Source organism: Balaenoptera borealis (genome assembly GCF_965194805.1).
Source record: "Balaenoptera borealis genome assembly, chromosome: 19".
NCBI lineage: Eukaryota > Metazoa > Chordata > Mammalia > Artiodactyla > Balaenopteridae > Balaenoptera > Balaenoptera borealis.
Window position 1 is genome coordinate 59,559,616 of NC_138878.1, and position 13,748 is coordinate 59,573,363.

At 55.5% G+C, this 13,748-nt stretch overlaps 1 protein-coding gene across 7 annotated transcripts; it reads left to right on the forward strand.

Annotated features, from left to right (window-relative positions):
• Positions 1 to 261: 261 nt before the first annotated feature.
• VASP (vasodilator stimulated phosphoprotein) lies at positions 262 to 13,322 on the forward strand. 7 transcript variants are annotated; one of them, XM_082367683.1, is made up of 14 exons: positions 264 to 609; positions 4,600 to 4,724; positions 7,430 to 7,601; positions 7,675 to 7,840; positions 8,841 to 8,934; positions 9,433 to 9,482; positions 9,602 to 9,843; positions 9,989 to 10,089; positions 10,621 to 10,672; positions 11,220 to 11,256; positions 11,474 to 11,519; positions 11,673 to 11,763; positions 12,297 to 12,354; positions 12,468 to 13,322. In XM_082367683.1, exons 2-14 carry the CDS (start codon positions 4,708 to 4,710, stop codon positions 12,494 to 12,496), a joined length of 1,155 nt encoding a protein of 384 aa, XP_082223809.1. In that variant the 5' UTR covers positions 264 to 609; positions 4,600 to 4,707; the 3' UTR covers positions 12,497 to 13,322. The 7 variants fall into 7 exon arrangements, 6 of the variants coding, with proteins under 6 accessions (XP_082223809.1, XP_082223808.1, XP_082223806.1 ...); XM_082367682.1 differs by having other exon boundaries at positions 9,992 to 10,089; positions 11,223 to 11,256; positions 12,479 to 13,322; XM_082367680.1 differs by having other exon boundaries at positions 265 to 609; positions 9,992 to 10,089; positions 12,479 to 13,322.
• The last annotated feature ends 426 nt before the right edge of the window (positions 13,323 to 13,748 follow it).

Here is a 13,748-nt window from a genome sequence, read left to right on the forward strand (position 1 = left end):
AAGAAATTGTGCCCCCATTGCTACTCCCCTAAGAATTTCCATCGTGGGAGAGAACGAAGGATCAAGGAAGGATCCCTTCCCCTCCATCAAGCTTCCCTTCTAATTTGGGGGGGTGACCCCCAGAGTGCATCGCTATGCAGTAACGTTGGGGAAGAGGGAAATAGCGGAAGTCTAAGGTTCCGCGTTGCCCTTTTAAGCGCCCTCCATCCCCCCCCACCTCACCGCCTTGAGGTGTCCGCGGCCCCTTTAAGGCGCAGGGCATTATGGGTGCGGGGAGTGGAATTTTGGAACGAAATGTAGCGAAGAGAAGTACAGTAGTAAGAGTAACATTGTAGCCGCCGCCGGCCGAGGAGGCGCGCCGGGGAGGGGACGCCGCACCCCCTTTCTGCTGCCGGGACACCCGATCAGAGCCCCCGAGAGACGAGGCGCCCGAGGACCCACCCCGGCCCTGTCCACGTTCCCCCCAGGAAGCCGGACTCTATGGGGCGGGACCCTGGGGGAGACTGAGCAGAACCTGGAGCCAGCCCTGAACCCCTGAACCTCAAGCCAGGGGCGCCCCGGGAGCACCTACCCCGTGGGCGCTCCGCCCGCCCGCCGAGCAGCCATGAGGTGAGCCTCGAACTGCCTTCAGACCCTTCCCCGCCCGGCGCGAGCTCCCGCCCCGCCTTTGTCCCCCTCCCCCCAGCTTGCTCCGGGCTGGTATTTGGGGACCGGGCACTGGGAGCCTCGCATTTGAGGCCGAGCCCCCTTGGACGAGCTCCAAATATTGACCACTTCCCCTTGACTCTCAAGGCTCCGCGTAGTGCCGGTGAGGTTCTCCCGGGAGCCCTTAGATTTGGGGGCGCTCCAAGGACTCCCGAATTTTTAAAAGACTTTTTCAGAGGACCTTCAAGTTGGCAAATACTCCCCGCAGGGAGGCCAGGATTTAGGCAGGGCTCAGACTCCCCCCAAATCTCAACCCGGCCCCTAGAGGGATTGTGGGGGGCCGGTTTGGGGGTCCCTGGGACCTGGAAGAGAGATTGAGACGTAGACTTTGGTTTTCGGGGTCCCCTTTTACGTGGCGCTGGAAAAAGTCTTCCCAAGAGCGACCTTGCTCCTTAACTTCGGGGGTACTTAACCCCCTAAATTCGGGGGGGCTCATCCTCCTGTGGAGGAGGTTGGTGTGGACTGATCCACGGACCCAGACGCAGCCTCCAGGGTCTGGCTGGGACTCCCCTCCCCCGCCGCTCCCCACCCACAATTTGCTTAAAACAGGCTGTGCCTAGGACCGAGCGAGCGCTCTGGGCTGAGGGCGGCTCCCCGGCCCCGGGCCAGAAGGGCGGCCCCTCTCCCCAACCTGCGCGGCCCTGGGGAGGGAGGGGGCGCGGCAGCTGGGGGAAGGGGGGCCTTTGTCTTCCTGACTCACCTGTCGAGACAGCTGGTGTGGGGAGGGGCCGGCAAAGAGCGCCGTGGGCCGGCTGCTTTCCCCACCACGGCGCCTCCCCCTTCTCTCAACACCACCCCCCCTTCCCCAGCAGTCCCGAGTTGTGCGGTTGGAGGAGGGGGCGTTGCAAAGCTTCAAGGTCATAGCCTTCTCCCCCAGGGACCCAGGCTTCCCAGAGAGTTCCAGCTATCTTCCCAGGAATTTAATCCTGGGGGGTGGGGGTCGAAGGGACCCAGGGATTTTGTCTTTCCCGGGCCTCCCTCAAAACTCCTGGGCTCACCTGAGGGCGGGGCCCGTGCGGCTGGGGGACCCGACTAGCCCCCCCTCCTTATTCTCCCTTTCCCCTGGCCCCCCATAATCTCTCCCTTGAGGCCTGAGCCTGACAATACTATCTCCCTTCCTCTACTCTCTCAGGGACTTCCTGCCCCAAAGCCCCCAGCTCGAGGGGGAGGCCCCTGGGGGCGGCTGGGGATTAACCCCCTGGCGCCCACATCTTCCCACATTCCCCATACCCCTGCCCTCTGACATAGGGTGGCATTCCTTTTTACGGTCAGTAGAGAATCCCCCTCGCACATTTGTTCCTTCTGCTGTAAAGGGATTGCTGGAAAATTTGGAGCAAGGGGGCACCCACAGACACCCACAAGACTTCCTGCCTATCCTTTCCCCCATTATAGCAACATTCCTTCAGGGTCTGACCGGGAGAGGGGGCGGTTTTCGGGAGTCAGGCTCTCTTCCTTCACCTTCTTCCTGGGGGGGCTCTCCTCTCCCACTGCCCCCCAGCCCCGCCCCTTGCCTCCCCCCGCCCCCCCCCCCGCCGCGTTTCCGGTCCCAGGCACGGTGGAAGGCGGATGGCGGATGTCCGAGTTAGTGCTGCCTCACTCACTGAGACCGTAAAAGGGCAGGAGCAACGTCTGGGCCAGCCTCCCCGCCCCTAGTCCCCGAGGCCCTGGCCCTCCCACAAGGCCCCCCTACTGCTGGCCACGACCAAACCTCCCACCTCCTGGGAGGTGGGCAGAAGTTGAGCTGATGCCTGTCCCACCAGAGGGTTACTCCCACCTCCCGAGGGGTCTACCCTTCTGATGACCACACCCGACTTACTGGGCTGTGCCCCTTCTCCCAGGACAGCTAGGAAGGATTCAGAAAGACCCATGGCCTTGTCTGGGGGCAACTGGGGAAACTGAGGCTCAAAGAGAGAAAGGCCTGGCCCAAGATCCTTCAGAAATTCCTAAGCAGTATTGAGGGAGGGGAGGGGGCTGGGATCCTCTGATTTCTGGCTGATTTGGCTGGGGACAGTCTTGGGGGCAGTTGGAAGAGAGGATGTTAAGATGGAAAATTACAAGATACAGTTCCTTTTCTCCCAGTTTGACAAATATTTGTTGAGTGTCTGCTGTGTCCGGGACTCTGAGCTGGAATTCTGGGAAGTGGGGCAGAGGTCTGAGAATCTCAGGGCAGAAGGGACTCAAGAAGTACTTGGTTCATTTCTTTCGTCTTCCAATAATTGTAATTATTACTGTTGTTTTTATTTGTTTTTTAAATAATGAGAGACCATTTGATCAAGCATCTACTTTGTGCCAGGCACTGTACTAGGTGCCTGATTCAATTTAATCCTCACAGCAATTCTAAGAGATTGATACTATTAGGACCATCCCCCTTCCCCAGATGGGAAAACTGAGGCACAGAGAAATTAAGCAAATTGCCTATGAAAGTCAGATTGGAAGTGGGCAAGCCTGCATTTGAACCCAGGCCTCTTTCCAGACTATTATACTATTAGAGAAAAAGGAAAATCAAACCTTTAGTGGTCTTTAAAAAAAAAATAATAATACAAGTAACGTGCTTTCACTGTACAAACACTTAAGATAATGCTGATAAACAAAAAGGAATCCAGTTACCTTCCTAATCACTTATGGGGAACTGAGGCCTGTCAGGGAGGAAGGACTAGAGTGAACCCATACAAGCCCTGCAGACCCTACATCTGAGTTTCTATCCAGGGTTTCTTCAAAGAAGATTTGTAGTTTGGAAAGGTTGTGTGTACCTGAGGCTTTGGGGGGTGGATCACAAGTTTTGCAGTTTAAGGGGCTATAGGATGAAGGGGTGAAAGGAAGGGCAAGCCTCTAATATGGAAGGTTTGAGTAAACCAGAGTGACTATGTTTGATTGCCTCCCGTGATGAGAAGCTCTCTCTCTCCTATATTGCCTCTCAGCTCCCTCATATGGATCCTCTGCCAAATTCCAAGTCCTGCGCTTAGGGCTTTTCTTATCTCTTTCAATCCTTATCAAACCCCAGTGAGTTATGGTTTCCAGGGCTGGAAACTGAGGTTCAGAGACGGGAAGCCACACAGCGAGGGGGTGACTTGAACCTTCTTTTATCTACCACATGCTAGAGTTTTCCAGAATGGGAGGACTTGTGGGAGAGTTCTGGGCTGGTTGGGGATTAAGGCTCTCATGTCAAATTGAGGGTATGAGACCCCAGAGACCACTGGAATTAGGCAGACCCCATTTCCATCTCACTCCCTGCTTCCTGGCTGTGGGATTTTTCCGTTCTAGCTTTTTGCCTGGTTTATAGTTTTATTCTGTGAACTTAAGTAATGAATTAGTTTTTTATAGGTAATACCAGCCCATGTTAAAACAAAACAAAAAGTCATAATCAAGCAATTCAAGAAGGTAAACGGTACAAAATGTCCACTTCCTGCCTGCCTCCTCAGGCCCCCAGGTCCCCAGTGCCTCAGAGGCAGCCATGGTTAGTCGCCTGAGAAACAGCCTCTGCATATATCACCACTCTGTGTGCAGAGGTATTTATATCCTCCCCACCTTTTTTTAAAAAAAAAACTTCTGATACACACCACTTTATACCTTGCCTTAAAAAAAGAAAAATCAGCTTAGCTGTTTTCTCATCTTTAAATGAGGTTAAGAACATTGGGGGTGGGGTGGGGTGGGGGGGAACTTGCGTTCAAATATGAGCCCCTCTGCTTGTTTGCTGTGTGACCTGGGATAACTGCCTTTACCTTTCTGTGGCCACAGTTCCTCATCTGTAAAAAGGGTGAGCACCAGAGTCCATCTCATGAGGTCATTGCAAGGTTCACTGTGGAAATTGCAGCTCAGTACCTAGAACAGTGTCTGGTACACAGGCTAACCAATAAATGTCAGCTGCCATTGTTAAAAACTTTTCCTTTTTTACAGATGGCTAATTTAACAACTCTTGGATACCTACTATGTCCTAGGCATGATTCTAGGTTCTGAGGACACAGCAGAAAGGACAAAACAGAAAGGACAAAAATCCCTGCCCTCATGGTCCTGACCTTTTGGTAGGGGAGACAGGGATCTGTCAGGCAGGGATCAGGTGCTATGAAACGTGGGACATGCAATGAGAGGGAGAGGAGCTTTTCCAGATAGTGTAGTCAGGGAGGGCTTCTTGGAAGAGGTGTCGACTAAGTGGCGACCTGAAGGAGGTGAAAATCCAGGATGAGGGAGAACAAGAGCACCAGCCTGCGGTGGGAATGTGTCTGGCACGTTGAAGGAGCAGCACGGAGGCCAGTGGGGCTGGAACAGCAAGCTGGGGGGAAGGAAGGGATGAGATCAGAGATCACACAGATCACGAAGGCCCTGGAGAGAACTTGGCCAGAATAAAAATTCTGTGGGAGCTGCCACGGGAGCTTCCAAGAAGAGGAGGGGCACGATCTGACTTGTGTTTTAACAGGATCCTTTTGCTGTAATGGGGACACCACAGCCTGGAGAGGGACAAGACCAGTCTGGGGTCATTCTGCAGACATCCAGCTCTCTGGCCAGTCCAGAGACTCAGCAGGGCAGGGTCGCTTGGGAGAGCAAAGTGCAGCCAGGGTTGGGTAGCAACGAAGGCCCCGGGCACCTGGGCAGAGTCTGCCCTGGGTGTGGGTGGCAGGTGTGGGCGAGGCCTTAACCCTGCCCTGCCAGGGGCAGTGGAAGCCAGAAAGAGCCCCTGAGGCTGCACTTGTCTGGAAACAGCACCTGGTGTTTGGGTAGGGCCCACACAGTCCCCGGTGGTTAAGATTGTGGACTTGGGAGCCAGGTGGCTTGGGTTCAAACCCTCGCTGTGCTTACTTACTAGCTGTGTGACCACAGGCGAGTCACGCAACCTTTCTGGGCCTCTGTTTGCAGTCCTTGCAGAATGAGGATGAAATAGCCCATCTAGAAGGGCTGCAGTGAGAATAAAATGAGAGACTCTGAGGAAAGGGCTTAGGGCATCTGAGCAGCTGAAGTGCCTGATAAGAGGGAGGTGCCCCAATTATGTAAACCTGGGGGGAGGGTCTGGGGGCTCAGCTTCCTGGCCTCGGAACCCGGATCTGGGTCTGTTGAGGGGCTTTCCCTGCCTTGTCTTTTACAGCGTCAGTGTCATGCGCCAGCCCCCAGCCCTGGTAGAGACAGAGCCATTGTGGGGTATAATTTCTCTCCCCGGAAACCTCTGACCACCAACTTCCTCTTTTCAGGATAAAGTCCGGTGGGGGTGGGGACCAGTGCTTCCCCCTGGTTTGTGTGTGACCTTGGGCAAGTCACTTCCTGTCTGGGAGCCTGAGTTTCCCCACTGGGGGAGGAGGGCATTGAACCTCCCCAGAAGGACTGGTAGGGGGTGGGAGGGATGTGGCTCCGAGACCCAGTGGTACCTGTTCAGGGTGCCCGTGGAAAGGATGCTGGCAGTTACTCAGCACTCAGTACATGCCAGGCACCATGCCAAGCACTTTACATGTCCAGACTCATCTACGTCTCCCACTGCCCTGGGGGAGGTGGGGTCTGTCATTTCCCCAGTCTGCAGGCAAGGAAGATGCCTTCTCTCATGTGGGAAGGCTGCTTGCCTGAGTCATATGGAGTAGGTGGCCCAACGGGGATTTGAACCTACATCTGTGGATATCAGATCCTGAACCCTGAACCAGTTTACTGACCCCCTCTCCCCAAGGCTAAGTCAGATGTCACCTCCTCCAGGAAGTCTCTGATCCCCAGGCTGGGGCAGGCACTCCTTCTGGGCACCCCAGGCCTGGTCTTGGATTATCACTATCTGCGGACAGGACAGACCACTGTGATGCTCTCCTGCCCTGGAAGGTGGGGCTGGGGCTGTCTGGGTCCCTGCCTGACATGGAGCAGGGAGTGTCCACTGATGGCCGTTGGCACCAGGGGGGCCGGATGGATGGGGTGGGCAGCAGGAAGTGGAAGAGCCTGGGATCTAGCATTGGGCCCCAACTTGCTGCAAGCCTCACCCTTCCCCTCCCTGAGCCTCAGCTTCCTCCTCCTGAGTGGGGAGAGGTGGTTGGGGGAGGGGGGGGGCTCCAAGCACCCCAGCAGAGATGGGGAAACTGAGGCTCCAAGGGCACCAGGCAGGGGCTGGTTCCCAGCACTGCCCAGAGCTCCTGCCCCGCCCCTTCCATCCGCTTCTCCTGGGCCCCCTCCTCCAGCTCTCACTCTGCGTCTCTCTGACTGTCTCAGTCTCTCTGTCCATCTCTTTGTCTTTCTCCATCTGCCTGTATCTCCATTTCTGTATCTTTCTCTGCTCCCTGCCTTTCCATCTGTTTCCCCCCACTACTCCTCTGTCTGTCTGTCTTTCACTCTGTCTCCGCTATGTCAGTCTGATTCCTTTCTCAGCTCTCTCTCTGCATCAGTCTGTATGTTTGTCTCTTCCAGTCTGTCTGACTCTTCCTCTTCCTGTCTTCTTTCTCCCCATCTGACTGTCTGTCTCTTTCCTTGTCTGTCTCACATCCCCTGTTTGTCTTTGTCTGACTCTCCCAGTCTGTCTGTCTCTCTGTCCCGTCTGTCTTTTCTCTCCCAGTCTCCCTGTCTGGGTCTCTTTGAGGGTCTGTCCCCAGCCCTCTCTCCCCGTCTGCCCGTCTTCCTCTGCTCTCCATGGGTCCTTCTTCCTCTCACACTGTCTTTGTGTCTTCAAATCTCCCAGGGGCGCCCAGATGGAGAAGGTGACTGGCCCCTGGAGGAAGGGTGCCAGGCTCCCCTCAGCTAACTGGCCTCTCTCCCCTTTCCTCCCTCCGGGCAGTGAGACGGTTGTCTGCTCCAGCCGGGCCACTGTGATGCTCTATGATGACAGCAACAAGCGATGGCTGCCTGCTGGCACGGGCCCCCAGGCCTTCAGCCGCGTCCAGATCTATCACAACCCCACTGCCAACTCCTTCCGGGTGGTCGGCCGGAAGATGCAGCCAGACCAGCAGGTGAGGCTTCCGTCCCTGCCCCCTCTGCCCGCTGCGCCCCACCACTCCTCACCCACTTTTCCCCCCCTGCCAGGTGGTCATCAACTGTGCCATCGTCCGGGGTGTCAAGTATAACCAGGCCACCCCCAACTTCCACCAGTGGCGTGACGCCCGCCAGGTCTGGGGTCTCAACTTCGGCAGCAAGGAGGATGCAACACAGTTTGCCGCCGGCATGGCCAGCGCCCTAGAGGCATTGGAAGGTTAGAGAGAGTGGGCAGAGGGGACCACTGAGCCCTGCCGTGTGGCCTGGGGCCGCCACTTTACCACTTGGCCTCAGTTTACTCATCTGAAAATGGGGCCAATTCACTACTACTGTGGAGAATTATTATGAGGATTTTGTGGGTTCCCGTGTGCCCCGAGTGCACCCACATATAAAACGCCCGGTTCCTAAGAGTACATTTTGCTCCAGGAATTTTTACACATGCACACTCCTGTGTGACCTCCCAGATCAAGATATAGATATTTCCAGCCTCCAGAAAGTTCCTTGTGCCCTTTCCCCAGGTAACCATTATACTGACTTATGTCATCATCGGTTAGTTTTCAGGCAACAATATTAAGAAAAAACCTTCAGTTGGTATTTTTTAAACTGGAATGTGCCCCCGAATCATCTAGGAAAAACGCAGATTCCGATTCAGTTGGGTTGGCCGGGGCCCGAGTCTCTGTACTTCTAACAAGCTCCCTGGTGACGCCAAGGCTACCGGTCCATAAACAGTACACTTTGAGGAGCAAGGCTCTAGGTGACGGCTATGCATCTGGGGTCACAAATCACCAAATGGCGGAGGTGTTTGCTTCCTGGAGCGGCTTCAGTGCCACTGGGGAGGGGCTCGCTTGTCCAAGGCACAGAAAAATGCATGGGAGCCAGAGGCCTGAGGGGGGTGAGGAGGCGGCTCTCAGCCTTTCCTGGGTCTTCAGGTGCGTTAGGGGCCTGGATGCTGGAGTGGGCCTGAATTCAAGTCTTGTTCCTGCAAATTCGGGTCTGCAGGACTTGGGGCAAGCGGCTCCCCTCTCTGGGCCTTTGCTGTCCCGCCTGTGACCTGGGCATCCTCCCAGCACCCACCTCACATCAGCTCAGTCAGGGGAAGCTCGTGCCGACCCTCATCGCAGCAGAGTCCCTGGGAGGCCCGGGAGAGCCCAGGGAACGCGCTGAGGGGTGGCGCTGGCTTCCGGGGTGACTCAGCAGCCTTTACTCTCACCTTCCAGGAGGCGGGCCTCCGCCCCCGCCGCCGCCTACAGCACCTCCCACTTGGTCTGTCCAGAACGGCCCCTCCCCAGAGGAGATGGAGCAACAGAAAAGGTGGGGCCAGTCCCTGCGTGGGGAACCTTACTGCTGCCGGAGTTCTAGGTTGTTCCAGAACCCCTGACTCCTAGCGTTCAGACCTCTCCAACTTGCAGTTTTCAGCATGTTCCAACTCCCAGGGGACTAGAAATTGACATCTTTCAGAAACCCCCCCACCTCCTGGAGTTTGAAAAACTCCTGACACCCAGAGCTGCAGAACCTTCTGACCCTTCAAATCCTGGTCCCCCAGATTCCCAGAGTCCAGAATTTCGTTGTCTAAAGAATCTTGGGTGTTTTGTAATTCTGGTGTCCTTGACAGTCTGATGACTAGATTGCTCGCCTCTTGCCCTCGCTCTGTCCCTGTCCTCCCCCTGCAACCCTTTCCTGGCCCCTGGGGAATGGAGGACATGAGTGGGGCTTAGGAGCCAGCCTTGCCGGAGACCTCTGAGGGGCGATCCGGGAAGTTGCTGGCCATCCTGGGGCTCTGAGTGATGGCAGCTCGCCTTCCCTCCCCAGGCAGCAGCAGTCGGAGCTCATGGAGCGGGAGCGCAGGGTCTCCAACGCAGGTGATTGCTCGAATGGCCTCGGGGGTCGGGTGAACACCCCAGAGGAGGGGGTGGGCCAGCCGGACAACAGAGAATAAGGCTTCTCTCTCAGCACCCCTCTTTTTTCGTGTTTCTTACAGGAGGCCCACCTGCTCCCCCAGCTGGGGGACCACCCCCGCCTCCAGGACCTCCCCCTCCTCCGGGTCCCCCCCCACCCCCTGGTCTCTCCTCCTCGGGGATCTCGGCTGCAGGGCATGGAGCAGGGGGAGGCCCACCCCCTGCACCCCCTCTCCCCACAGCACAAGGCCCCAGTGGTGGAGGGACCGGGGCCCCTGGCCTGGCCGCAGGCATTGCCGGAGCCAAACTCAGGAAAGTCAGCAAGGTGAGGGGGCAGGCATGGCGGGTGTGGGGTGACGGGGCCTGATATTATAATGGGATGAGGCCAGAGTTGCCCGGGAGCCTCACAGGAGGGCTGGAAGGCCAGGAGGCCCGCCCATAAAGCCCCCACCTCTTTGTAATTTCTCCAGCAGGAGGAGGCCTCTGGGGGGCCCTTGGCCCCCAAAGTTGAGAGCAGTCGAAGCACGGGCGGGGGGCTCATGGAAGAGATGAATGCCATGCTGGCCCGGAGGTGAGCCTGAGCCTGGAGCCCTCAACAGCCGCCGAAAGCCCTTGGAGCACACCCCTCAGACCAGCAGTTATCACCTGGAGATTCCTGTTCAGTAGGGCCGGGTGGGGGGAGGGCTCAGATTCCCAGTTAGTTGATTTCTTTGGGTGAAAGTTCGCCCTTTGATAGCCAGGTTTGGGATATAATGATGGGGATTGCATTCTCCTGAGATGGCTGAGGTTTGCAACCACCCAGGTAGCCTCTGGAATGTTCTAAACCCCAGAATTCTAGGACCTTAGGAGATCCTGCCTCAGAACCTGGGAACTCCGCCCTTGGAATTTTGTGACTCCCAAACGTGGGAATCGGAAAGCCCCACCCCACCCCAGTTCGGGAGCGGCACTCTCTTTAACTTCTAAAACTAAAATTTTCTTAGCCTTGACAAATTCCAGAAGTCTGCACGCTAGAATCCACCTTTCGAGAGCTCTGGGGAAGGGAATTGTTGAGTGGCTGAGGGAGGGCTGAAGCCATCTGTTTTTTTGCGTTTCTCTCTTACAGAAGGAAAGCCACACAAGTTGGGGAGAAAACCGCCAAGGATGAATCTGCCAATGTGAGTCAGGGGCTCTTCCTGCCGTATACCCCTTAGGATGTACCGTTTGGGTAGGAATATTGGGGAGGGGGCTGTGATAGGGATGGGCTAGGTTTGAAGGTGGAGGAGGAAAATGAGCAGAGGTGCGGCGCCGGGGGGGGGAGGGGGGGGCTGGCTCATGACAGTTTCTTTTTTTTTTTTAATTTATTTATTTGTGGCTGCGTTGGGTCTTCGTTGATGCACGCGGGCTTTCTCTAGTTGTGCTGAGCGGGGGCTACTCTTGGTTGCGGTGCGCGGGCTTCTCATTGCCGTGGCTTCTCTTGTTGCGGAGCATGGGCTCTAGGCGCGCGGGCTTCAGTAGTTGTGGCTCATGGGCTCAGTAGCTGTGGCTCGCGGGCTCTAGAGCGCAGGCTCAGTAGTTGTGGCACACGGGCTTAGTTGCTCCGTGGCACGTGGGATCTTCCCAGACCAGGGCTCAAACCCCGTGTCCCCTGCATTGGCAGGTGGATTCTTAACCACTGCGCCACCAGGGAAGCCCCTGGCTCATGACAGTTTTATTTCCCACCAGCAGGAGGAGCCAGAGGCCAGAGTCCCAGCCCACAGTGGTGAGTGAGAGCCCAGTCTAGTCACAGGAACTACAAGTCCCAGGATGCCCGCTTCTCACATATAACACACCTTGATGGGAGAGTCTGTACAAACAATGCTGGGGATTGTAGTCTCCTGAGATGGTTCTTTGAACAGGGGCTGATGAGGCTCGGGGAGAAAGATTGAGGCAGGGCATTCCTTGTCCCTGATCTTTTTGATTTATTGCCTGTCCCCCAGAATCTGTGCGGAGACCCTGGGAGAAGAACAGCACAACCTTGCCAAGGTGGGCCATCAATACTGGGGCCCCACCCCCCAAAATAGTTGAATTTGCCAAATTTGTAGGGAGGAACACAGTGTGACCCCTGGAATGGGAGGCAGGGGAGGCAGACCCTCTCTCTAACCTCATTTCCGCCCCAAACCACACCAACTCTCCCAGGATGAAGTCATCTTCTTCAGTGACCACTTCCGAGGCCCAACCCTCTACGCCCAGCTCCAGTGATGAGTCAGACCTGGAGAGGGTGAAACAGGTAGCTTGGGGAAAGGACTGGGAGTGAGGTCCGGGGGATAGAAAGGAGATCTGGGTCCAGACTCTGCCACTGACCTGCCATGTGATTCTAGAAAAGGCCTTGGGAACCTCAGTTTTCCAGTCTGAGAAATGGAGAGATTGGATCATGTCAGGGATGACACAGACACCATAACCACCTTATCCAATGCCCGTGACAGACCTTACTAATCTTATCACTGGACTCACTCCTGTTGAGTACCCAGAATCCTTTTCAGTACACTGACCCCACACATTTATCATCAATTGGAGGTGGCAGGAGACTGGAATGTATTTGCCAGCCTTGGTACTGGATGTTCTCCAGTACTTTCCTTCTGGCTCCAAGGATCCAGAATTCTCCCCTAGAATTCTCACTTTGTGGCCTTGCCAGTGATGTCATGATGTGTGTGTAATAGGGGTCTTGAACCTCCTTCCTCTGGCCCCTCAGTCATTAAGAAAGGGGGGATTCACTTTTGCAAGTCCAAGTACCCTTCCTGATTGGTACCCCATTATTTTCAGGAGCTTCTGGAAGAGGTGAGGAAGGAACTGCAGAAAGTGAAAGAGGAAATAATTGAAGGTGAGGTTGTTTTTTATTTTAAACATTTATTTATTTTGGAGGTATCATGTCCCTTGGAAAGCCCTGTTTTGGAAGGGAAGGGGGAAGAAGCTCTGCCCCTGACCTCTGCCCAGTTTCCTTCCAGCCTTTGTCCAGGAGCTGAGGAAGCGGGGTTCCCCCTGACCACAGGGCCCCAGAAGATCCAGTTTCTCCTTTCCGCACACGCCCTCCGCCTGTCACCCTGCTTTCCCTGCCTCGACTTGACTTGGAATTGGCTGAAGACTACACAGGAATGCGTCTTCCCCACTCCCTATCTCACTTGGAAAATTCCAAGGGGGTGTGGCTTCCCTGGCACCATGCCCACACCCATACTGGCTGCTGATTGGCTGGGGAGGCCCCCACCCTTTGCTCCCTTTGGTCCTTCCCCTATGCCATCCCCTTGGGGCTGGTTCCTCTGCTGGGGATGTACCAATTAACCCCACAGTAAGGGGGAAGGAAGGAGGGAATTTCACATTCCCTTGTTCTAGATTCACTTTAACGCTTAATGCCTTTGAAGTTTTGTTTTTTAAGAAAAAAAAGTATATATATATATTTAGGTTTTGGGGGGAGGAAATGTTTTTTCTCTTTGGTTTTGATAAAATGGGATGTGGGGAGTTTTTAAATGCTGTGCCCCTGGCTTGTCCCACTTGGGACAGCTATTTAAGGGGGGTTGTCCCATCAGGCTGGGGGCACCTCCCCCCACCCCAGGGACCTCCCTTCCCTCTGGCTCCTTCCCCTTTTCTATGAGGAATTAAGATGCTGTAACTTTTTGGAACCTCAGTTTTTTGGTTTTTTATTTCGGTAGGTTTTGGGGTCCAGGCCATTTTTACCCCCTGGGGAAAAAAAGATGAGGGGGAAAGGAAAAGGGGAGGAAACCTCCCCTCTCCCACCTTCACCTTTAGCTTCTTGAAAATGGGCCCCTGTGGAATAAATCTGCCAGTTTTTATAAATGCTAAGATTTCTGGAGTGATTTGAAGGGCTGCTCTCACGAGGATGGGGGCGTGTCCCTCCCTCCGCCAGTAATCTGCCTTCCCCTCACCTTCCTTCTTCCCACCCGAACCTGCCCTCAGACTCCTGCAGCTAGGGTGGCCTCTGGCCCCTCTCGGCCTTCCTGCCTCCCTTCCTCTCTGTGCCCCTCACCAGGCAGCTTCCTCACGCCTTTCCACCCTGCCCCAACCACTTCACCACCCTAGAGAAAGCCAGGGGCAGTCCCTCATTGACCGTGTGCCCTTGGACAAGACCCTTTGCTTCCCCTGGGCCTCAGTTTCCCCATCTGGGAAAGGGCTCAAAGGATGACACTGGCCCCTTCCCACCAGAACCCTCCCAGCTTCTAATTTTAGTGAGCCTGCCACCCATTTTGCAGATGTACATCCTGG